The 27,079-nt window shown below is 46.1% G+C and overlaps 1 protein-coding gene across 1 annotated transcript in view; it reads right to left on the reverse strand.

Annotated features, from left to right (window-relative positions):
* The window catches only part of LOC135374227 (ATP-binding cassette sub-family A member 7-like), a 184,035-nt gene that overhangs the window by 110,022 nt on the left and 46,934 nt on the right, over positions 1–27,079 (reverse strand). The window contains exons 5-7 of the mRNA XM_064607232.1: positions 26,626–26,769; positions 13,492–13,714; positions 11,325–11,510 (exon numbers count right to left, since the gene is read on the reverse strand). Coding sequence (XP_064463302.1) covers positions 11,325–11,510; positions 13,492–13,714; positions 26,626–26,769 — 553 coding nt within the window. The remainder of the gene's footprint in view (positions 1–11,324; positions 11,511–13,491; positions 13,715–26,625; positions 26,770–27,079) is intronic.

Genomic DNA, 27,079 nt, shown 5'->3' on the forward strand with positions numbered 1-27,079 from the left:
CCATCAAATCGGTTTTGACCGACTACACTCTGTACAACTTCAACACCCGAAGGATAGAATTGCCGGAGAACGATCGGTCATTGAAATTTAGAAGCATGGTACATCAATCTTTGTTCACAAAAGAGGATCACTGAGGAGCACTCTAGAAAACAGAACAAACCAGGAAGCATCATTGAAGAGATGTGCGGATTTTTTACGTCTAACTGTTGAAATGGAAAGTACATACAAAATTACTCACGTGATATGTTCCACTAGCGCGACTACACAACTATTTTCTTCTACCAGTTATTGCAATGATGTCGAATGAGCTGATGTTCAATCTTGTTGTACAAGGTCTGATGTATCATCACTTAATGAACTTAACGAACATATCAACTGCGGTGGACCAGCGGACGATTTTCATGCAATGCTCTCTTGCGCGCCATTCAAGAATCTTCATAAAAAGAAAGGAAACATCAATAAGAGATTGTGCAACTTCGTCGCAACGAAGTGCAAGTTACTGAAGCGATATAAATACGGCGACAACGTATCGATTGCATTAATCAATGCTGGATTCAAGCGACACACAATAAGATATCACCTATACGATGCGTTCTCAATTCATCAACCAAGACAACGAACGAAAACTTCAGAATTTGTATTGTATATTAGTTAAACATTTCTGATGACAGTTGTGTGTGATTCGCTTCTCCCAAAATCTGATTGCGACTTAGGATTTACCTCATATGCGTTTGTGTGCCGTGTGTTACGAAGATTGTGATTAGTAATGTAGACTTCGCCTGCACGTCATGCTTGTCAAATTCTTTATTTGCATCGCAGCATTTGATAAGAGATTCCTTTCAACATACGAGGGGTGTTTAAGTCAAGCTTCGAATCTGCCTTTAGCTCGATTAGTGTGAAGTCGCGGTCCATAACCTCCGGGAGGCGGGGCCAGTCTTGGTGAAGTTCAGCTGTCAAACTGTGGACAAAACTGTGGACAAAACTGCGGTGTAGTGGCGTGGTGGTCGAGGCAGCCGCCGGAGGCGTTAGTACCACGCAGAAGTCCGTCGGTAGCGTGTTTTCGTCTACACCCCTAACGATAGCCAAGGCCGCGAGAGGATTCTTTTGAGGGGGCGCCTCCTTCAGAGATCGGATTGTCCGCCAGATGTTCGTGGCCGGATCAAACGGTGAAAGGTGGTGGCAAAACTTACGCCAATGCTTCCTGTCCTCTTGCTTAAGTTCTCGCGTTACTTTATAGTCACTTCATAAGAAACCGATTAATTAAATTTGTGTTGTGTTCTTCCCTACCGTGCTTGACATTACTTACATCTATCAGAAGTTGTAATTGTAATTAATTTAATTGATTTTAATTAAATTAATTGTAAGTGTAATTGGAATTGAAACTCCACTATTGCAGTGATGGTGCTCACGTCTCAAATATTTTATAATAAAACTTGCAATTTTGATTGCAATCGTATTGATTAAGAATATATTCTTTGATTAAATGCACTATTCCATTTTAATCATGATTCATTGAGAACTTGTGTACATGATTACGGTTAATACAAAATATTGTCTGATTCTTTCTGTGTGATACCTCTTCAATGGTATTGCTTCATACCGGCAATAAGTAAGTATATTTATTATTGCGTGTATTGTCACAACATATTTTCTGCCACTATTGGCTTTAATAAACGTATTTTAACTTGCACTTTTGTGTATGTGCCCGTTTTTTGTCCGTTGTACTTTTGTCCATTGCATGTCTATGCTTGATGTAAACCACCCACCGCACGGCTGTTGTAAGGAAAAAATGCCTGTGAAGCTGGCCCAGGCTGAAAAATTGCGAATGAAGTCAGCCCAGGTGCGATGGTGGCATCTAGTGGCATTGTTGCCAGCAGCATGTCTATACTTGCTTGTAAACTGCCCACCGCGCGGCTGTTGTGGCGGAAAAAATACGAATGAAGTCTGCCCAGGCAAAAAAATTGTAAATGAAGTCGGCCCAGGTGTGACGGCATCGTCGTTTCGTGGGGTTGCCTGTGTGCATGTCCCTACTTGCATGTAGACCACCTACCATACGACTGCTGTTGCGAAAAAAATTGCGAATGAAGTCGGCCCACATTCTTAGAAATGAACTTCACCACATAGCACGCTCCAAGCCAACCATCACCTCGAATGATATCGTTATCTGCCGTGATTTGCTGAAAACGGGAGGCATACGCCTTTTTTGTGACACTTATGCAGCTCATAATTGTCACAAAAAAGGCGTACACCCCCCGTTTTCAATAAATATGGGCAGATAACGATATCATTCGAGAATCGTTGGCTAGGAGCGTGCTATGAGGTGAAGTTCATTTTTAAGAGTGCAGAGGAAAAAAATGTGAATGAGGTCGACCCATATGTGACGGTATCAACGCTTGGCGATGTGGGCAGCGCGCGTTTCCCTACTTGCATGTAAACTGCCCGCGCGCCGCCGGAAAAAAAGAGAGATCGTAGTCGGCCGAGGCTGAAAAATCGCGCATAAAGTCGGACGAGGTACGATGGTATCATCGCTTGGTCGGGCTGTCGGTGCGCATGTCCCTACTTGCTTGTAAACTGCCCGCGCGCTGCGGGAAAGAAAATTGCGAACACTGTCGGCCCAGTCGGAAAATCGCCAAAGAAGTGGCCCAGATTGCAAAATGTGCGAACGCACAGCCCTCCGCCACCCGTGTCAGCCACCGATCACTTCATAAGAACCAATTTAAATTTGTGTCATGTTGGAATATTCAATTTAGGTTCTCTATTGTGCTTGAAATTAATTATATCTATCAGAACTTATAATTGAAATTAAAACTCCACTATTGCAATGACGGTGCTCACGTATAGGAATGTTGGACTTTTTATAATAAAACTTGTAATGTTGATTGTAATCGTATTGATTAAGAATATCTTTGATTAAATGTGCTATTCCATTTTAATTCTAAGTCATTGATAACTAGTGGGTATGATTACTGTTAATAAATAATATTGTGTTTGATTCTTTCTGTGTGATACCTCATCAATGCTACTGCATCGTATCGGTAACAAGTAAGTAACCTTTATTACGCGTATCGTATTTTGTTTTTTCTGCTTCAGGTTGTTTTGGCTGGGTTTTTCTCCTTCACACAGAGTCACAACAAAATTCTTGGCACTAATGACTTTACTAAATATATTTTCACATGTACTTTTGTATATGGCCATACTTTGTATGTCTATACATGCATGTAAACCGCCCACCGAACACCTGTTGTAGCAGAAAAAAAATAGCGAGTGAAGTCGGCCCAGGTGGAAAAATTACGAAATGCGAAAATGCGAAATAAGTCGATCCAGGCTAAACAATGCGCAAATATAAGCGCACGCGCAGCCCTCCGCCCGCCGAGCGCTGGAAAAAATGCGTGAGAGAAGTCGGCACAGGGGTCAATAAACGCCAAGCATTCTCATCACCTACCATACGACACCTGACAATACTACAGAAGTGCTAGACTAATGGAGACCAATCCGGATCAATCAATCAATCGAAATCTAATTTGTTGTAAAATTCACGTAGCGCAATGCTCGTTTCAAACCAACTCTCCACCTCATGTCGTCCCTATGAAACTCCCCATCCATACTGCAGATGTTTGGGACGCGGAAGACAGGGACAGAAGGAAGCACACAACCAAACGAGTTTCTGCAGTATGCTGTCTTACCAACTAGCCCAACTTTCTGCACTTGTTCCCCATCCATCACCTTAAAATGAAGCGATGGACCATACTATCACTACAAAATGCGGAATGAAACGCTGGACAATCACGCTATGACAAACCTTACAGCGCGACGTGACAACGTTGGCGAACATAGCTTGCTTTCGGTTGTCATGTGCGACTTCTCGCGTCTGCCAGCAACATCTTGATGTATTTCACCGTTTATGAGAGGCAGTGGGCCGGCATTTTGTCTGCTGACCAACGGTGGTTGCGCTGTATTTGGGTAACTCTTTCGCGCTTGCGTGACAAACATCAATACCGGTTCTACCAAGAGCCTATGACGATGATGAGCCTATGATAATACTAAGATTTTGAAATTTTGCAAATATCGTAACAAATGTTCCCGCGCAATATCCCCAACTTTTCCGACTTTTATTTATTATCTTTTTTGGGAAACAGCGTGCAAATTGTGCTAGTAAATACGGTGATTGGATTTTGGAACGCAATGAGGGTGCTTGCTCTGAATTTAGCGTCTGGTGCGATCAAGTATTTGTCAGTTCTAATAAGCTCTGAAAGACCTTTGACCACGTATAAAATGATTGTAGGCGACAGAGGAATTCGCTGTTAAAGAACGCAAGATATCATGTAATGCTGATCTGCAATAGTAAGTTCCAAGCAGTAGCCGACTCCTTGCTGCGGAAAATCGAATTTTACGTGGAAAAACGTGGAATTTACAAGTTGGTGCCGCAGCAGAAAACCGAGGTCCTTGGCAATAACCAGTAGTATAGAGCCGTTACCCACAACGACATCCTTTTTCCAATCCAGTTCTAGGAATTTCTAATCCACCACCCATTTCTAATCCAGGTCAAGCCAGGTCTAATCCAGGCTCCACCACTTCATGGTGATCCATCCTATTTCTATGTGATTGGCTACCCTTCATTGCCACATTTGCTCACTCGCTCATAGACACCAAAATTATCTATTCTATTCAATTCTAAGTTGGCTCATAGGCTTCCAAATCGCTCTTTTTTCTAATTCATTTCAAGGAATTTCTAATCCACCACCCAATTCTAATCCAGGTCAAGCCACTTCTAAGTCCTCTGGTTGGTTGGTCACAGCTCCACCCCTTCATGGTGATCCATCTAATTTCTATGTGATTGGCTACCATTAATTGCCACAACATCTGCTCACTCGCTCGTAGACACCAAAATGATCTATTCTATTCAATTCTAAGTCGGCTCATAGGCTTCCAAATCGCTCACCTGTCTATTGGTCCGGGGGTGGTCACTTCCATCCATTTCTAAAACCTAGTGATTGGCCTGTTGGCTGCCTGTCATACATGCTCGATAGACTCATTTGTCATTTCCACTCTCTAGTTACTCGGTCACACGCTTTCAACTGCATATTGCTTCATAATTCCAGCTGCATCATACACAACCGCTCATTGATCAATCATTTCTAGGCCAGCTCACAATTCCCTCCAAATTGCTTATTGGTCCGGGGGCATTCTTTTTTAGCCTGGGGCGACTCTCGGCAATGGTTGGGACACGAAATCATGGTAAATAGTTTTCAATGTTTATTGAGTACATCATGGCAGTCTCGGAGATATTGTAGTTCTCCCTGGGGAATCATCCATGCACGCTGTACATCTCCGCTAACATCCATAGTGTTCTTCACATAGGTACTATGTGGATCACCCAGGCACTCATCCTTCCCTGTCCATGACCCAGAGGCAAACCGCAGGAGAGAACAGCATGTGACAGAAGCATTAATTCTCTTCTTGCACATCTTCTGAAGCAAAAAAGAACATTATGAGCTTCACTATTTATATCACCCACTTAAACTTACCATATTCGTAGCTTCCATAAGGATACGAGTCGATGTCATTGCACAGGTATCTCTTGTCGTCATATGCCATCAGACTTCTTTTGACATTTCTGATGGTGTACACACACTGCTTCTTTCCAACGATTGATACTTGTTCATTCGGTACGCTCATGTGATAGAACAAGGTATCGCAGTATGTCTCATGGAGGAGGTGCTTGCGTACAATATTCTTTTTGACCCCTTTAGCTCTTGCAATTTGCCTTCCTCCAGCTAATTTGATGGAGTACATTTTAGCTTTCAAACAGACTACTTCCTCAATAGGTACACTACCAGTTTCGCTTTTGAATGCCCCAAGTCTTCCACGATTCTTTTCACTGTACAGTGGATGATCCCGATCGAAGGAAGACAAATCTAAGTGGTCGTCGGCAATCGCTCGTAACTGATCTTCGTAGTCCTTGCAGAACAGGCAGAGGATCAGAGAATCCGTGTCAAAGTAACAGGTAATCACCGGACAAGTGAGCTTGCTCAGCAAGGTTTCATAGTAGAATGAGTACATGGTTACATGGTTTGGCTCAGTTCCAAAATCGTAAACCCAATCTGGAGCGGGAAATCGCATCGCACTTTTCTTTTGCGCATTTCGTACATGACACAATCCGGGGACAAAATTGCCATCCTCACGCATTCTGCCCGACTCCCGAGGCGACTCGCCGTCTCCTCATCGAAGGCTACTCGAATATCACGCATGTTAAATTTATTTAAAAGTGTTCCCCCAAAGACTGCATTATTTGAGAGTTTGTAGAAGTTTTTTTCGAATGTCGTGCCCGAGGCAACTTGTCTGGCAACATTGTCCTCGTTGTAGGGACGCAGGAATGGCGCCTTGCAAAATTTTAGAATTCTGTGAATTTTTGTCACCCACATGCCTAATCTACAATAGAGTGCGAGCAGCGCGTAATGAACAACGTACTCGACTTTGTCCTTGCACGTAAGCAACAGCTTTTTGCTGTTAGCAGGCTGATACATTAATTCTTCGAGAAGCCCTCGCTGGAATGGCGAGAGCCATTCCTTTGGGACTACTGCCTTCTCGGGAGCCAGGGGGAAATACCTTGTTAGAGTGTGGATAGATTTTGGATACTCCAAGTCACATACGTACATGTACCCCACATCTGAATCCGTGGGTGACGCATAAAATCCACGAAGCTAAAATCCTCGACCCATTCGAAATCACTGACGGGGAGGTGCTTTATCATACTAAATCCGTAAAGATTGTTGCAATCTATGTATGATATGTACACCTCCTCTTTATCGGGATCATAGCCACTACACAGAGGGTTGTTAGCCTGCAAATGACGCCTGCTCGCCTGACAGAGCGCGCCTCTAACGCCTGATTCGATGGTTCTGTACATGTCCTCTTCGGTGATCAATTCCAATTTTGCCTGCGTGTAATTTAGGGCTAATTGCCACGAATAGGATGCCAGAGAAGCACAATAAAGCAATTCCAATCCGCGCGCGCTGTAGCACAGACGTCGGAAGTGCTGCATCACGACTGCATGTAATATGGCATCCGTTTTCAGGTACAATGCATTATAATCCCTCAAATTTGAGCACCCAAAATGTTCAAATACGAGCAATGCATACTGGTAGTCCTCCTCACTTATATCCTCCCCCGTGAGATCGTTTCGAAAGGAGGATTTTTCTGGCAAGGTGAATTCATCGTAAACTGCGAAAGAACTGACATAGCTGTACAGGAATACACCTTTACGAAGTAAAATTTCGTAGTCCTTTCCAAATACCTGCTTCAAGCATTGAAATGCCTCGGCACCCCTCATGGATTTGACGGTTTCCACGAGGTCCCCCAACGATGAATTTAGGTACTGCATGGTATCTCTGAAGAGGAAGGTACCAATTTCGAACGAACACATTTTTTCCATGGAGCTGGCCACAATGAAGGGAGGTTGCTTCCACCCGAGAACGTGAAATTCCCACAGCCAGCCAGTCCAGCCAGATCATAAGACAAATTGTGGACCATGATCGGCAATTTTTCTCTGGTAGTGCACGCGACGTTACAGGGGTTGCACAGTGTCGCGATATAATTTGTCTCACCCGCAGTACAATGCTTCGAATGATCATGATGTCGGACACGAGGTAGATCTTTCGCGAATTCCCGTTTACAATACGCACAGTGGGTGGCAGCTCTGTGCTTGGCCTGTTCATCGCTCAACACCATTGCAGCGGGGCAGGCGTTCAAGGCAATCATTTCATCACGCATTTCCATGAGTGCCTTCACACACTGCTTTGCCGCATCTTTCCCATGGTGTGTTCTAATGCACATCACCTTTGAGTCATGGGTACGCACAAGCACAGCACAGAAGCTAGAGGTAATGTGACATTGCATGTCAACACCACTGGGTGCGAGTTTACTAATTTTGTTTACTAATTTACTAAATTTTGTAGAGTTTACTAAAATACAGTACATGCAACAGTACAACTATGTCGTTGCGATGGACACTGAGAGCGTACTCGCACCCAGTGGTGTTGGCATGCAACGTCACATTACCTCTAGCTTCTGTGCTGTGCTCGTGCGTACCCATGACTCAAAGGTGATGTGCATCAGAGTGACGAAAGTTCACAGAATTCTAAAATTTCGCAAGGCATCATTCCTGCGTCCCTACATCGAGGACAATGTTGCCAGACGCGTTGCCTCGAGCACGACGTTCGAAAAAAAATTCTATAAACTCTCAAATAATGCGGTATTCGGGAGAACGCTTTTAAATAAATTTAACATGCGGGACATTCGAGTAGCCTTTGATGAGGAGACGGCGAGTCGCTTCGGGAGTCGGGCGGAATGTGTGAGGATGGAAATTTTGTCCCTGGATTGTGTCATGTACGAAATGCGCAGAAGAAAAGTGCGATGCGATTTCCCGCTCCAGATTGGGTTTACGATTTTGGAACTGAGTAAATTAACCATGTACTCATTCTACTACGAAACCCTCTTGAGTAAGCTCACTTGTCCAGTGATTACCTGTTACTTTGACACGGATTCTCTGATCCTCGGCCTATTCTGCAAGGACTACGAAGATCAGTTACGAGCGATCGCCGACGACCACTTAGATTTGTCTTCCTTTGATCGGGATCATCCACTGTACAGTGAAAAGAATCGTGGAAGACTTGGGGCATTCAAAAGCGAAACTGGTAGTGTACCTATCGAAGAAGTAATATGCTTGAAAGCTAAAATGTACTCCATCAAACTAGCTGGAGAAAAGCAAATTGCAAGAGCTAAAGGGGTAAAGAAAAATATTGTACGCAAGCACCTCCTCCATGAGACATACTGCGATACCTTGTTCAATCACACGAGCGTATCGAATGAGCAAGTGTCAATAGTTGGAAAGAAACAGTGAATTACACCATCAGAAACGTCAAAAGCAGTCTGATGGCATATGACGACACGCGATACGTCTGCAATGACATTGAATCCTACCCTTACGGAAGCTGTGAATATGGTAAGTTTAAATAGATGATGCAAATAGTGAAGCTCATAACGTTCTTTTTTCGCTCCAGAAGATGTGCAGGAAGAGAACTGATACTTCTGTGACATGCTGCTCTCGCGTGTGGTCTGGGACTGAGCCGTGGATGGAGAAGGACGAGCGCCTGGGTCATCCACATGGTACTTATGCGAAAAATGTCATGGATGTGGGTGGAAATGTCCAGTGTGCCTGGAAGTGCCCCAGAGAGAACTACAATCTTTCTGAGAATGCCATGATGTGTTTAATAAATGCTGAAAACTATTTCCCGTGTTTTTCTACGTTCCTACTGTTTTGAAGCGTTGTCCTGGCTTAACTAGAAAGCATCCCAAGCCGATATGCAATTTGGGGGGCCTGTGAGCTGGCCCAGAAATGAATGGAATTGACCCTCCAGTGGTTGTCTCTGCTGCAGTTGAAATTATGAAGCAATATGCAGTTGAAAGCGTGTGACCGAGTAACTAGAGAGTGGAAATGACAAATGAGTCTATCGAGCACGTATGAGAGGCAGCCAATAGGCCAATCACTAGGTTTTAGAAATGAATTGAAGTGACCACCCCCAGAGCAATAGACAGGTGAGCGATTTAGAAGCCTATGAGCCGACTTAGAATTGAATAGAATAGATCATGTTGGTGTCTACGAGCGAGTGAGCAGATGTTGTGGCAATGAAGGGTAGCCAATCACATATAAATTAGATGGATCACCATGAAGGGGTGGAGCCTGGATCGGTCAATCAGCGTGAAGGGGTGAAGCTGTGACCAACCAACCAGAGGACTTAGAAGTGGCTTGACCTGGATTAGACTTGGGTGGTGAATTAGAAATTCCTAGAACTGGATTAGAAAAAAGAGCGATTTGGAAGCCTATGAGCTGACTTAGAATTGAATAGAATAGATAATTTTGGTGTATATGAGCGAGTGAGCAAATGTGGCAATGAAGGGCAGCCAATCACATAGAAATTAGATGGATCACCATGAAGGGGTGGAGCCTGGATTAGACCTGGCTTCACCTAGATTAGGAATGGGTTGTGGATTAGAAATTCCTAGAACTGGATTAGAAAAAAGTGGCTGTTGTGGGGCTTGAATCTATACTACTATAACCAACTCTCCCAACGTGTTTTCTCTTGTTCTTTAATGCTCCCCCGTGAAAGCTCGGATTCAGTCGGAACTCAATTGGTTCACTGCCGTTACTTGACAGGCGGAGTTTGCCGTGCCATGACTTCCCCGAGTAACGACGCCCGACGTGGGTTTGGCGAATGAACACCGAACTACTAACTGGCTGCGAATTTAGTCGAAATTTTTGCCACGGTTATGTTCGATTATCCTAAGAAGATGACAGCGTGTTCGTAGCATTGATTCGGGTTCGCACTGTCGCTTTTAAGGGACCAGGAAGTCAAATACACAGAGTGGCTTGGTGAGGACGTCCAGTTCCTTCTTATGTTAATGAATTACAGATTTTTAGCTCCCTGATTGGGCGTTCACAAACGGTAAACAATGAGAAGCCACCAGGGAGAGGTATCACGTGATTGACAAGCGTAACGCTTTGGGGACAGGTTAGTGCTTAGAATTAAACATATTTTGAAGTGCAAACCCTCAGCAGCTCTGTTTAAACCAGCTATGGCCTGTAGGGACGTCAGCGGATGTCAGTATGACCAGTAGGGACGTCAGGAGCAACGACTCTCTTGTGTCGTGTGCTCCTTGGCACATACTTTTCTGAGGCTGCCATGGGAAATTCTACCACGCCAAGGCAGTCGATTTCCACGGATGTCTCGTTCACGTTATAGTGTTCCGAAAAGCGCACACTGCGGAACGTACATTGCGTACCAAAGTGCAAAGTTGGGGTAGTTGGTGTGACATTACTAGTTTAGGCTGCCAAGGGGGACGTCGGACAAAGTAGGAGACACGACAACAGAAAAGGGAGACAGTTTCGACAGAGACACTTAGAGACAGAAGCTGTTTCTGTTGTCGTGTCTCCTACTTTGTCCGACGTCCCCCTTGGCAGCCTAAACTAGTAACGTACATTGCGGCTGGCTATAGTAATTGCGCGCGTTCGCAATAGATAGATCAGGGAGTCTGCACGTTTTGCTTGGTGCGACAGTCTTTCAAAATTCGACTGCTCAACTTGCAACGTGCAATTTTTAGATACCTGAAACATCGACGCCACAGGCTTTCAGAATAACATGCAGTTCAAGAGGTTTATTATTCACTTTTAGCCCTTCTAACAATCTGGACAACCATTTATTTTGTTCGTCATTATTTTTGTTCCAGAAACATCGCGGTACATGGTGAGCAAAATGGTGGTAGAGTACCTTCATATTCGGGCGTTGTGAGGATGATGAGGGCCATGTAAGTACCCACGGTGGGTGTACAACAAAGTATGAGTTTCAGGTATCGAGGAGCGTGCAGGTAGGTAATCAGACTGCCCTCGAATACCGTGTATGGATAGGCGACCAGAGCGATCCAGTATATCACTGAGAATACCATTGCGGCAATCACTGCACATGAGAACAGCAGGTCACAAATCAAAATAGCAAGTATAGCACCGAAAAATAGTCTAGGACCAGTTGTTAATCAAGAAACGTACCAGTGCACATGAAAACAGGGACAAAGTGAAGTAACACAACGTGGCAACTGTTCACCTTAATTAATTGATTTTTCAGTGAATCTATCCCTCAATAAACGTACAACACCCTTCACCAAACACACCAGACGCGCAGGCAACCTACGGAAGCAAAACGACATTCAGGTCACAACACACGCGGGCTGAAGCACTTTTCGGCTTACTAAATACGTTTATATGGACAATTACATCAGGTAAAAGCCGACGACGACTAATAGCGCGGAATGACTGGCGATGGTTTCCATGACACGGCCTTTATGACGTAGCGTAGCACAATATTTATTTTCCTTTTGGGAAGCTTAGATGTTGTGCTACGTCCAGGTGTGTGACTTATCTCCTCGATGTCTCTGAGGGACGGGTTATATTTCTGCTACTTTTATTTCGATGATATCAAGTCGTTATTTATTTTTTATTTTTCTAGGTAGCCAGGACGCCGCTTTTACTGCTCCGGCCTTGACCCTGGGTAGGGTGTGGTCACATTGAGATTGTGGTCAACTAAAAAGGAGACAGTTCGCTAATACGCACATGCTGGACTGGTTCTGAGGTTTGGTTCGGAGTGCACTAGAGTGCTTCTCTCAGGAGGCACAATTTCAGGGGAGTACCGTAGCCAACAGATGAGAACTAGTGTGCCGAGCATGGTATTTATTTATTTACTTATCTATTGGTATGTTTATGGTGCCTATGAACAGCAGTTGCCAAGGTAATGGTGCACACCAGTAATGTCGCATTATAATAACTATAATATTATGTAATAATATAATATAATAATATATATAATATATATAATGACTTTTAATATTAACTATTATTTTCTGCTTAATTATATGCCCATAAACAACCGGAGTGTCGCGGAAATGGTACACAAGGAAAGGGAAATAGAAAGGAAAGGTACAACGAGGGTCCCATCACACATATCCGAGCCGCCAGCCTGCAAACTCGCTTCATTGTTGCTGTGAACGTGTTGCTGAGATCGTACCGACACTCCCAGCGCTTTTCCTCCACATTTACATTGTAAAGCATTAAAAATCTATGTTTCTCACTGTGAATTTTCTGTATTGTATCCCACTCAAAAACCGCAACCTGTCTGTGCTTCAGTTTAATTTAATTACCCCACGCACAAGTGGCGCCAACACACAGAAGATGAGGATTAGTGCATAACTTCAAAGTAGACATGTGACATCGTCGTAAGCAGTGCAGACTGTGTGCGGTGATGTGAATGTGAAGCAGACACAAGAAAAAAATGGGTGAGTTTGCGTGAGGTAGGCCATCGAAAATGCTTAGGGTAGGCTAAACCCAGTCTTCTATTTTTACGATGCGATCGAAATGTGTAACGTTTGGTAGACTAAGTATTTTACCATGATTGTGAAGCATTTTTCTTGGCATCAATCGTTAGAACAGACGTAGCAATATGACACAGATGCGGAGACGGAACGGCAGAAGAAGCGAGACACGTGTTCACCTACCGACGACCAACAAACGGTCACACAGAAGTCGTATTATTTTCGTCGATTCAGTGGTTTGCGCAAAGTCCCAGCTCACCGTTGAGCTCCGATTGGCTGAATGAAAAAGCGTTTGTGGACCAGCGCTGCGAGGTTTCAACACGAAACGTTTCTCGAAAAGCGTCTGGAAACGTCTCAGCGGGCAGTGTGGCCCATCGAGAAACGCTTGCGTGAATGAGCTTTTACAGCCACGGACACAGAGCATGAGACTGCACGGTGGACTGTCGTCTTTCGTGTCTCGAATGTAGCTATAGTGCGTGTCCCTGTTGCTAGCGAAGGCTGTCAGTCACTGTCCCTGTTTCTCATTGCGTTTTACTATGCGTACAACACTGCAATTCTGTTTGTGCAAATACTTACTCTTATTGAAGAGACAACCAACGAATATAGTGTGCATGACGAAGAGTCCCGTATATAGAAACATTGTAATACAAAGGGGACCCGTATCGTTGTAGCTGGGAACGAAGAAGCGGGTCAGAAGAAATGTAAGGTACAAGTTGCGACACGTCGTCAGCACATAGCACACGCTCAAGTGGCACAGCCAAAACATGTAGCGTGGAACTCCAAAGACGTGTAGCATGCCCTGAAAACAGATTTAATGTTGTTAATAACCCGAAGCCCTGATCTAGCTGACGTCACAAGTGACACACGAACGCATAACTCCACCTTTCTGCGCCCTGGCAATGGTTGGCGCACAGCCTGTTATCAGCTGAAGTTCTATTTTTAGAGTGTAGGTTCTGTTATCTACATGTAGCTGGATGAATCTCATGCGGGATAACAGTCTCCGCCAAAAGGACCGACACAGGGAGCAGCGTTGGCTTTCATATGATGACATGTCGTCTAGCAAACGAGATAACGTTTACAGTTCCGTTTATAGTGTTTACAGTGAATGAAAATTGTATTCACTTTATTTCGTATTTTAAGTGAAGAACGCTCAAAACGTCAGTTCGGAAGATATGACCGCCATCAGCGAACACTACGAAGATCCGGTGATTTCTAAAACAAACGGGAGAGCCTCAAATTCGGTTTCTCCAGACGACTTCGTCATGCGCCTGAGCGCTTCTCTCGAAGCAACGACGCAACCAAATCCACGGTCCGTTCCACTGATCTCCATATAGTATAGGCTGGATCGCGCATAGGGTGCTCGACAGCGTGGTCGCAGGCCGCCATATCGGTGGGCAAAACGCGTCCTGTCGTCTGCATTTAGTTCAAGCGGGGCTGCCCGTATTTTTTAAAATTTTCTTTAAATTAAAGGGATGTCATGCCTGTTTGTTGCAGCTTCGAGTGCACTTCACACGGACAGAGAAAGATGGATAATTTTTCACAGGAAAGCGCTTTATTTGATGATGTTTATTCGTATCGCATGCATGTGACAACTCGGACTTGCTTGCATTGCTACATCGCTGGTGCCATTACGTACTAAGAAAGTATGTGTGGCTGCTCTTATCAATCTCAAAACCACGTATTTTCTATAAACAACCCGCTTGTGCTGCAGGTTCCCCTCACAGCCGCTCAGCTGCGCAGAAGCGGATGCAGAACCTGCGCCAACATGCCAATTTGTTCCCTGTTCTTTTAATTTGTGAGGTACGATGGAAGTAAATAAACGGCTGTGTTAACCTCGTACGTGCAGTCGCTCCTATAACGTGTGTGATAAGCCATGCGTGTGCATGCTCTTCGTGCACAGCGCTTCGAATTTCTGACAGCTGAAGAAATGCAACGCACTCGTGACAATAACGTTATTTTAAGACGAGGAATGGGGAGTTTCATCGCTAGGGGCTATACTCCACCCCATTGCTGGTGGTCACGTGATGAATAAAATAATGAGCCCTTTCACAATAAGGATCGAGGTCTTATTGTAGAACACACACAGAGACACTCGTACAACATAATACGATAATGGAAAAAGTCAAACGAGAACCATACAACACCAAACCACACAATAACGAACAAGAACCACGGAACACCACACGAAAACCGAACACACAAAAAATATAAAAACGAAAGTTCCTTACAATAACACTGTGAAACCTTTTTGAGGAAAAAGAATTAATTTTATAGCTTGACACCAAATTCACCTTCATGCGTATGCGCCCTGTGCACGACACTTACGACCCCCTATTCGGAATACAGGCAGCGGAGACGAAAAAGGCAATTACCATGAAAAACTACAGGAACACGGCTGAAGCACATTTGGAATACAGCAGCACAGTGATTCCTAAGAAAGATGCGCGCTAACCAGCAATGAGGAGCGTTTAGAGCGCAATAAATACTCCAAATCAAATCGCTTCCCATTGGGAGAACTGATGTTCTGAGGCTAGAACAACATAGAAGGGACAATCACATACAAGGCCTCAAGTTGCCTAAGAAATTAACGATGAAAGATGAAAGTCACTGAAAAGATTAGCCAGCTGTAGGACTCCAACCCACATCTTCTGGATTACTGGTCCAGGGCTCTACCAATTGAGCTAAGCTAACACGCCTTCTCAGCGACTTCCAGGGTGCCTGGGTGTTACCAGCAGAACGCAGATTGCGCGCCGCTCTACGTCATGCGTGTGAAAATTAGCAATTAATTTTATCAATGTCCTACGTGACATAGAGCGAATTCAGCTTGTCATTCTAGTACAGGGAAGAATTACGGCAGAAATCGCTGTGCAGATTGTCATTGAAATTCATTAGCATTTAAGAACTCATCGCTGGCATCCTCCGGCGATATACAGAATAGGTCTGTAAAGACTGAAGTAGCTGACGTAATTGGCCACCACCAGCTTGTCTATGATCCTGACGAAGACACAATCTATAACGGTTTCCGTACTGGTTGTCGTAATTTACCGTCACTGGCTACTCGGAAGCTTTGCTTCATGAAGTCCTGGAACCAACTGTTCTGGGGCTTCTTAATGTCCGTATTGAGGTCTTCCATGAATTTCATGGGTATGTTGTGTTCCTTCAAGTTTCCTACGAAGCTGTTGCTCGCAGAGTAATTGAAGAGTTTTGCTAGAAGGAAGTTCTTGCGCTTAGAGGATCCATGCGTAGTGTATACCAGCACGATGACGGTGGGTGTAACAGTGTATGGTCCACTTGTAGACATATAAGTGGGTAACTTCGCCAATTATAATGGCGGTTACCGTCGTAAAGAAAGCCGGCCAATGAAGGCAACAAAGGGACGGTCGTTTATTTTGTGCCGCGTGCGCGACTACCATATTTCTAAAGCAAGAGGGACAGCACACCAATCCCTGTTCTGTACCACTACCGCATTCCCTCTTTTTTCACCCTTCCCCCCAATGTTGCCACCGCCTTTTTTACTCCCCCGCCTGGGAGCACTGTGCCACTACCCACGTGCAGGCTGGCCGCACCTCCCTCAAGCATAATTCCCCTCCACGTCCGTCGTACATCACCACAGGTCAGTCGCTATGTCGGCAACATGTGCATTGGGGCTGTGCATACTAACAGCCTTCATGTTGTCGTTGACCCTGGTCCGCAGCACCATCTTTTATTAAATCCCGAAACGCGCGGTTGTCGACGAAGTTAGCGCCCTTCGTAGTGTTCGCGAGCCATCCTTGCCCATTTAGGGGGGGGGGGGATGTTGAGCAGACGAGCAATCTACCTGCCTAGACGGACGGCACGTTGCTCGGGGGTCAGTGGGTAAGATGGGAAGGATAGTTAAGTTTCCTAGAGAATACGAACATAGTCAAGTTAGTTCAGTTACCTTTTAGCTCTGCTGTCATACCATGTAATGCAGTAAACCAATGAACTGAATTTGAAATTTGCTGGTACGCGGCATGTGTTCCTATGGCCGTTCTTTAGAAGATTGAAAGGATGCAGATCAGATCCTTGGACGGGCTTTCGACGACGGAGGTTGCAACGGGGATCCACAACCTCCTAGAGTTGGGGTTCAGATGTGCCGGTTGGCTGCATATCTAGATGAACCCTGCCGTCTTGCATCCATCTTGCATCGCCCCCTTAGCTTGTCGCAGTTTTCAAAAGCGCGCTGACCTGAAGTCTCCCTCGCACGCAGTCCTCGATGCGCCTAGAGAGGATTACGCCTGAACTGTGTGGGAACCTTCGTACACCACGACCGGAACCCCAGACTCGCTCGCATCAACCGCGCATGGGAAGAACCACAAAAAGGAGGTTTACTCACAACAGACCTGATTTATTCCCTGCCATGTTGCAGGCCACTCTCCCAAAGAACACACACCTCTCCAGCATCAAACCCACCCCCTTAAATACCGGCGTACCAGTACAGCCAGCGCCCCTACTGGGGCTACAATGTCAGGTAACCACTAGCGCCCCCCACATCTCCCCCTCCTCAAGTTCGTTACACAAAAGTTCAGAGGTCCTCGTCGGAGGGAAATTCCATGAGCAATTCTTCCTCGAAAATCGGAGGCGGGGCACCGGGTGGTTCAGGTGGCTGGCGAAGCGTCTCACGCAGGAGCTCGCGGAGCGCCTCGGGCCGCATGCGACGAAGAACGCTTATAGCAGCCTCTGGGTTGATAGCGCTAGAGGAGGACTCCGCCGCCCGTGTTCGATGCAGATGTCCCCGCTGGTGAGTGGCCCGGTGAATTTCAGGAACACGGCAAAGCGGGCACAGCACTCGTTGTTCTTCGGCCGAGAGGGGCAGAAGTGGGTCCGAGGGATGCCTCTCAGCCATGGTCAGTCCAGGGAACGGCGGCAGAGCAGTGGCCGGGTCTGATGTCCGAAGGGGGCGATGCTGAGAAGACCACCTGGAGTGGCTAGCCCACGAGACGGGAGAACCATTATGGACGACAGTCCATGTCGAAGCCGATCTCATCCGGGGTCGAGGAACCGCAGCGGGAGGAACCGGGGACCGGGAATATCCAGGCGGCCTTGGTGGACGAACCGTCCTCCCTGGCCCTCGTCGACTAGAGACTGGAAGAAACGAAAATAGGCAGTAGTGAAAGGGAAGCCCCCCACCACGAGCGCTGGGTCAGCACTCTCTCCTACGTACGAGCGAAGGACCGCGTAACGGAAGTTCGAAAAAAATCGCACTGGACCGTGAGCACCTGGATGTGGTGACCGAAACCCAGTACTGACAGATACATACCGGTTGAAACCCGGATGGTCCACATCAGCAGGTTGGGGCCTGCAGTACCCTCCCTACAATGACTAACCTTTGCGCAAAACAATGGTGTCGGATACTCGGGGAAACGGCGACATCCAGGAACCGAGACATTGCCTTAAACCAGTTGAAAGCCGGCTTCTTCCCAAGCGTACCAGGGCGTCACATGAAACCGTAACACGTCTGGGCTATCTCTTGTAAATCCTAAGAGATAAGCGTACTCCAGGTTGCGGGCGGTGTCAAATTCGTCCGAGATACCGTTGCGCCAGGTAGAGCGCAACGTCACCTTATCAGCCTGATATCCGCGTAATCCAAGAATGCGGTATATCAGGAAACAACAGCGTGCAAGATCATGTCTAGAGCGGCGAACCGCCTAACATCAAGACGCGCTGTCCCTAGCGTGCCATGCATGGTTACACCGCTATCGGGTTAGAATTGTCAGGCTACGGCCTGCAGGTTCCAGAGTGTGACAATTATGCGGATGAGGGCACTGCCAAAGTACCTCAAACCTCGTCAACGGCCCTGCAAGGTCCGGATGGCTGTCCGCTGGTGTCCGCGGACGGGGAGCGAGCAGAGTGCGTCGGGTACCGAACACATCAAGGATTGCAACAGTAGGTCTACAAACAATTCAAACCTAACAATTTCCAAAAACAAGCCAAAGCCTAATTAGGTAAAAAGCCGGAAGCAACCCAACATACCGTGGCTCCCATGCTGGTGACCGAACGAGAGGGCTCCGGAATACTGGGCGTAACCCGTACATTCTGCCAACACGAGTAACGAGGCTAGTGAAAACACTAGAATTTGGATAAGATAACGGGGCGACTCCGCTGCACCAAGCAGGATGAGCGAACTGCCCCCCCCCCCCCGAGACAACAGCACAAGGCTGCTTCCGTCTCGAAAAGACTGAAAATACAAAAAAGCAACGGAAAATACGACCAGCGGTGACTCTAGTGCACCGTGCAAAATTAGCACACCGCTACGGAAGCAAGAGCGCGAAGCTCCTTCCCGCTTCCAAAAAAAAGAGCTAAATCACAAAATTACAAACAGGCACTCATACGTTCACCACGACCGGAACCCCAGACTCGCTCGCATCAACCGCGCATAGGAAGAACCACAAAAAGGAGGTTTACTCACAACAGACCTGATTTATTCCCTGCCATGTTGCAGGCCACGCTCCCAAAGAACACACACCTCTCCAGCATCAAACCCACCCCCTTAAATACCGGCGTACCAGTACAGCCAGCGCCCCTACTGGGGCTACAATGTCAGGTAACCACTAGCGCCCCCCACAACTGGAAAAGTTCATCCACTCAACTGCTTGTGCAAGCGTGCATGGCGTCGCTGCGCCCTCGGTGTTGCATCGGAAAGTGCGCTTCCTCTCGTGGCGGTTTTGTAGCCGCGCTTGAACACGTATGGGAATTTCTTCAACCCAAAATCACACCCAGCATGTCGTGTTATCTATGCAAACCTATGCCTCGTGACAGAAAGGAAAGAAAAACATGATGATTCGCCGTCACCATCGAGGCTGCCCTCCCATCCAGCAAAGGAAGCGAGAACGGCAGTACAAGAACACGTGAGCGTGATCGACATCTGTGAAGACACAGTTCTTTACACGCTCTCACAGCAAAACTTGATGAGTTTGTATCTCACCGGTCTGTCTTCGAAACACTTGAGTTTTTGAAGCACACTAGTGTATTCTACTGTAGATCTTGCTGGGGTGGCACCAGTAGTGAGACCGTTTCCGAGAAAGTGGTAACACGTTGGACAGAACAACTGCAGCACAGTACAATATACAGGCTGTCTCTTTTAGGCGATACAGATTCTTCATAAAAAAAACTATAAGGAGCTATAGACATGCTGTTTGCACTTCTATCGTCTCTGAACCGGCGGATGTTCTTGGCCATATGTTGCTCCACCGTCAAATGACTAATTACCTAAAAATCCTTAATTAACGTTTTGATTATAAAAGCTACGAAATTGTCCCAATGGGAACATGTGTTCCTTTCTGTGACCTGATATCGCAGCCGCTTTCAGAACAAAAATCCGTTCGGAGATGGTTCGCAAAAAATTCGTGAAGGAACACCATTTTTTCTTTATTTCGTTCATTGCGCATCTTCGGAGGCCCGTCCTTCCATTGCCCCCAATGTGAGAGTGTGAAAGAGCACACTGTCGCCTCTTGCAACAGAAAATGCAACACAAGATAAGGGCAGTTCCGATAACGTCATCCGATATATGTGTGTTTGTTTTGTTTCCGAAAATTAAAGCTCATCTTCGACGCATGGGGCGGCGCTGTGGCGGCGTCTTCGACGCATAAGACTCCTTCACCATCTCATATTGGGGGTAAAGGAAAGACGAGTCTACGAAGATGCGCAATGAACAAAAATAAAAAAATGGTGTTTCTTCACGGATTTTTCGCGGACGTTTGTTCCGAAAACGGCTAAGATATCAGGTCACCGAAAGGAACAGATGTTCTCATTGGGACAACTTCGCAGCTTTTATAATTAAAATGTTAATGAAGGATTTTTGGGTAATTAGCCAATTTTTGCGTAATTTCACGGTCGAGCAACATATGGCCAAGAACGTCCGCCGACCCAGAGATGATCGAAGGGAAAACAGCTTGGCTATAGTCCTTATAGTTTTTTATGAAAAATCTGTATCGCCTAAAAAAGACACCTTTTTATATGTATGTTTACTGTTTATTGAAATTCGCCCACTGATGACGCAGGATGATGCAGAGCAAGTCCTGAGAGTTGCACGTTCTCTTGGCGTGTGCAAGAGATCGGCAACAGTAGAGGGCATGCCACATGCGAGCTTGACACCTGCGCTTCTCAAGCAATAATCTACAAGGCGTGAGACGTATTACAACAAGAACTACATGGGAGTGGTACCCAGGAAGGTATGTGCACGTTTAGTTCTGAATGAAACGTGCATATAAGTAATGTGTGATCATGGCATGGTGGTTGTGTTTGCGTCATTCACGGGGCGATGGACACAGGTGGTTGGGAAGTGCCGCACACATGGAAACATGAAAGAAGAGATGCTTGCTCAGGTCTTAACAGAAGCTACAATTCTCCTGGAGAACAGTGGTCTGCTCGTTGACTTCATTGGCTTTGGTGGCGCTTCCTGTAATAGGAAAATGGAATGCGATGGGTATCAAGGGCACCAGCAGGTTGATCATCTTGTAGACCCCATCCGACAACTTCACTCCCTCTCGGATTTGCCGCACATCATCAAGTGCCTTAGGAAGGCCCTTGTAAGATAGGCTTGAACGCATGCACCAGAAATTTATTTATGCATATATTCTTTTTCACCTGATCTTGTTCTATGCTGGATAATTATTCGCCTGCACATTACTGCGTTTTCAGGCATCTGTAAAAGCAGCTCACAAGCAGTTCGAAGAACGTTACTCTCGAAGCAATGCCGGGGATAGCATCCAGTCACTTACAGCCAAACTCATTCGAGAAAATGGGTGTTCATTATGTATTTCAAATGTTTGGTGAAAACGTATTGAAAGGCCTTCACCCCTACGAAGAAGGCGTCGCTTCATCGTTTGGAGACATCAGCGCCACGCAGACATTGTTCAAGTGAGACGCCGTGCTGGCATTTTTACCAATGTGCGCTTTTGTTACTTATCGGCTTTATCTTATGTAGGAGGATTGACCGTCTAATACCCTTGTCACACGAGCAGCGTTAACCGCTACTAAGGAAAGCGCGGTTACGCGTAACCACGGTTCGCGACTGTAACACGGCTGGCGTAACCACCGTAAGCGCGCAAACCGCGGTTTGTGGCAACCGAGCTCGGCAGCCTCGGTTAAGACGGCGCATCAGAGCCAGCACTTCGTCCTCTACAATCGAGGAATGGCGCAGCGAGCGAAATGATTCGCGCAGTCACCGCTTCAGAACGTTTTGGCGCTTGCTTGGAAATGCGGTATACGGCCGATGTAACGTCTTCTTTTTGTGTTATTTTTGTTTTCTCTTGGCGCGCGACGGGTCAAGCGAAATCTTGTGCAAACTTATGACCGCTCGTGCTTACCCATGCCAAGTCCAATACTGTAAACACGCATATCGCGCTCAGCCATACGGAACAATTAGTGGCGCGGCTTTTGAATGCGCACAGGGTGTCTAGCTGTCTCCTGAACTTCTTCGTCGATCTGTCGCTGGTCCGTGCTGTGCTGTGTTGTTGTTGGGCGAAGGGTTAGTCACCAGTCGTTTCGTGTGATTTCTGCAATGCTTGCGCATATAATAAATCAAATTCCCCGTAACACAAAAAACATACGTTGGACACGGCGGGGTTGAAACACGTTGGTGGAAACACGTTGGAAACACGGCATGTTATAGCCTACCTCCGTTACGCGGAAAATGCGATACGAAGCCACAACCTGTTTTCGCTATATCCTCTCACCCTGGGGTTACAAATCTCAGACCACGTTGTGGTGGTGCAAGATGCTTCATTTACTTGCACAGTCAACGGAAATGAAATAAAACTGCAATGAGGCTGCATAACGTTTCCCATATCATTGGACACCAGTGGAGAAGGAGGAAAAAGGCAACACAGAAGAAGAAAAGGGAAGAAAAACAGTGTAGAGGAGAAAAATGTGTGTGCGTGGACCATAAAGTGTTTGGAACGTAAAGTGCGAATGGAGGTTTCCAGTTTGGTCGTGTGTATAGTAATTCGGGTCTCTTGTGCTCATCCTGGTCGTCACTAACCATAGCCCCAGACTTCGCCCAAGCACAGATCAGCATGCCGTGAACTGGGTCTCTGATGTCCCATTCGTCTGGAAGTGACCTTCAGCCCGTGGTTCTGTCAGTCTGGATCTCGGAGTGAGAGCAGTTGATAAGAAATTGTCATTGTGAGTGTCATCTTGCCTATCCGCGCAGGAACTTCCAGAAATCCTCTCTAGCTTTCTTTTTCGTCTTCTTCGTTGCTGCCGACATGACATGACATTGTCTCAATTAGCAAAAGACACACGGCACAGTGATTACAATTCTTCTGGCCTGGCGTAGTTCCTTCTGTAACGGGGAACACTAATTCGCGTGCTTGGAAGAGAGCGAGGGTCAACAAGACGTGAAGTGAACTTGTATGAAAGTCCAGCCTCGGTATAATCGTGTCCCTTCATGTCGAAGTCCCCGGTACTGCGGGAGGGAGGGAGTAGAAACAATGTTCAGTTGGTTCAGCAATGGTTGGTTCATGAGCCACCAGCCTGTGCATAGCCACACGGTCGCAATTCTTGGCGTCAGTGACATCAAGAGGGAGTATCCTCACAACGCATTCTTTGTAATTTCTTAGCCGTTTTCTGCTCAGGATACAGAAGCACAGACGACGAGTGATGCTAGCGCCCACGAAGGTGCACATGAAGCGAAGGTGTCGACACAGAATTCAGGAATACGAGGCTGTACAAAATGCATAAGTGCTGTGCAACATACTCGGGATGCGTACTTGAACCCAGTGTATTTTGCTCTGTAGTCTGGATTTCTGATTGGCCTCCTGGGGAAATGGCGAAGGTCAACAAGCTCTGGCAGGAGGTAGTCGTCATAGAAACGCTGAAGGTGGACAACCTTGTTGTCGTTCCAAAAGGTGTCGTCCCTGTCAATCCTCTCCACTGAGATATTGCTGGCACCTGTGCAGACTACGAAGAGGCACTACTGCCGGCCTGTCACATGGAGCTGGCCGTGGACTTGGTACCAGTACGGGTGCGTCCTCTTCAGTTTCAACTTGCCTTCCACCTCAGTGCAGTACACAATCTTCTTTGAGTGAACAGCCTCAACGGAAGTCATGCCATATGCCGACGATGGACATTTCATTTCGACAAGGCCGTCGTTCGCAATCAGGCCGTCAGGGCTGGCTGCCACAAAGCTACAGACCTTGTCAACGAAAAGACCGCACCGACTGACATTTACTCCCTCGTGCTTTTCCAACTCCGCAATCGCAATGGGCTCATACCTCCTCCCGTGTCTCAGTGAAGCGGTATCTATGTCCCGGTACAAGATGTCGTTAACTGCACCCACACGACTTGTAGAGGGGTGCATCCTGTATACTCTACCAAAAAAAGCGCCGTAAGCCGCTTTGTCCTTTCTTGTTTTCACCGGAGGCTCAGCGACTGCTCTATGGTATCTTCCAGTAATGCGGCATGCTCCTCCTCTGACAGCTCAAGCATTTTTTTTGTAGTATAATGCATGCCGTTGCGAAGGACGTTGGCTCCATGTCTGGTCGCTGCGCTTGTTCCCCATAGTCAGCCATTCGGCGCTCGGGCTTCTTACGCAGGGCTGGAAGGCTGGCCTTCTTGGATTTGGTGTTGAGACGGCGCTTGGCCCTTGCCTCTTCACGTGCATTACAACGTTTTTGAAGGCTCAAAGTGTACCTCCCTCGCCTTGTTTGACACATCTCCTTGTGCGCACGATGATGCAAACCTCCACGTGAGTTCACTGATACGGCTGCGGCAAATACGCGTGTTTGGTAAGACCGCCGCTGACAGAAGTTGATCCGCTTTCCCCCAACAAACTTCGCAATAACGAAACCGAAGTGCTCGGCGGCGTTATTGTCAACATTCATCAACAAACTGCGAGCATTGCTTGCAGCACGACTTAGTGTGATCTCAGTGATCTCCAATGTGATCTCAGTGCGCAACGCTGACACAACAACGCAAGACCTGATACGCATTTGGGAGGATAATCTGAATTAATCAAGTCTCAAGTCAATTAACTTGAAATAGTACCAATTACTTGTTTTTCTAATTGCAAAATACTGGGCACGCTACGTCAGTACTGTTTTTTTTTTTGCTTTTTTCCAGTTACTCAACTGGTGACTTCAAGCTTACGTAACACAATAATAAAAGAGAGCAACAAAGCGGGCGAACTGGTGTCGTGAGATTGTGTCCCCGAGTCTTAGGGTTATGGATGTATTACACAGTATTGGAAACCTGGTTGAACAATAAATTTGTTAAACGACAAACACTTATCAGAAATCAATACGATGTCAGAATACTCTTACAGAATACGCTACAGCTGAGTTTTTGTAGGCATGGTGGTTGGCAACGCAAAATGTTCAGATTTACGACGTGTTCAACATTGAATACAGAATACGTGACGTGCTCATAAATAAATTCTTGCACGAAACATAATCTGCCACCTGTAGAACAATAAATGCAGAGTAAATCAAAATCGCCTAAAGGCGCGAAGCTCCTTTGAATAATAACAGTAATGATGTAAACGTAATGAGTTGAAACAAAGTAAAACAAAACATTAGACCAAGTGTGACAGTAAGCGCCATGATGGTTCTGAATTATCAGCTCCTTGTTCTGAAGGTAGTGATCCGGCCGCCTTGGGCTCACGAGCGCTCATGCACAATATGGAGTACCAGGCTGGTGGTGCGGTAGTATCGTTAATTATGCACCGTCGTACTCGAAAATTGCTCCGATATATGGATCACAATGAGGAAACTCTACTACGTCTATACGGACGATCCCGGTGCGGCGCGGAGAGGAGATCTTCAAGTGAAAGTCATGAGAACGCCATTCCGCGGTGGCGACATGCTGGGCTTCACCGGGAGGGCTCCGACGAGACCACTAGGTTATTCTAGGTCATTCACTCGTGTGTGCACGTCACACGGCCGCTTCAACCCAACGTGCGTCGTGTTTTATTGGTCCTTCCATTCTTTGTTCGTTTCGTAGGCTGAAGCTACACATTGGCATATTGCACTGCACGAAAAGGACCAGCTGCATTCGCTGATAGAGAAGCAATATTTTGTGACAATGTAACGTGACCCACGTGTAGATTCCTATCACATCAATTATGTAATATTCCGAAGGTGCGAGTTTGTACTTTGTATGTTGCTCACTAACATAGTGGCAGGTGACATACTTTCATAATAGCAAGGGACGGAGGGTACCATTCATTATTCATCTCACGAGAGCGCACACCGCATCGTTAGATTGTGTTATTCATTATTTTCGGAAGGTCACAGCACTCGATCACTTCCTTGAGGTTATTATGAGTTATGAGACCAGTTGCCTTCCAGTTAGAATAGCACACAGCTCTTACAGAGAAGATGCCTTATTTTTTCTTTAGCTCCAGAAAGATTGACGGGGCGTTCTCTACACTCTTAAAACAGAACCTCGCTAACATAACAATGCTGAAGGCCAAATATTGCAGATTATGATACCTTTATCACACCTGATTATCACCACGTGGTCGAGACTGTGTTTGCCGTATGCTGAAATTGTGTAACTGCCGCGAGAACAATGCAGCAAAATGCACAAAACAACAGCTGACAATAAAAAGTTAATGGCATTTGAAAGGGGTTTGGCCAAAAATTTGTGATGACCAGCTGGCGGATCTAAACGAGATTGGTGCAATACCGAAGAATGCAGCATTTCCCCCCTACGCATACTCATCAGAATCTATACACGTAATACACTTACCTTTATACCCGACTCGGTGTCGGATGCAATGTTGGTGACGAATACGCAGAATGGTATAAAGAGAGGAGCTGTTGCGTATATCCAGATGTAAATATTTAGTTGCAGATCCGGTGGACCAGGAGTTCCAAAATGCCTGATGAGGGTCTTGTCAGGGAAAGAAGAAACACAGAAACTCTAGCCATATGACTTTTCCTGAGTTAAGACTGACCTGAACAATTACGGAACTCGTGTGGATGCCACCCCACAGTCTAAAATTTTATACACCTTTTGGGTGTAATCAGCCATAGCTGATTACGTTTTGGTGTAAATCAACACTTTAACATAAAAGTACACCCTCCAGGACATGTGCTAATTTGACACCATCTGGTGTGTAACTAAAGTAAGTGTGTAACTGATTCCATTTTCGGTGTAAATCAACACCCTTAAACAATGACGTAAAGTGTGCAGCTTTGTT

Source organism: Ornithodoros turicata, unplaced genomic scaffold, assembly GCF_037126465.1.
Source record: "Ornithodoros turicata isolate Travis unplaced genomic scaffold, ASM3712646v1 Chromosome48, whole genome shotgun sequence".
NCBI classification, from domain to species: domain Eukaryota; kingdom Metazoa; phylum Arthropoda; class Arachnida; order Ixodida; family Argasidae; genus Ornithodoros; species Ornithodoros turicata.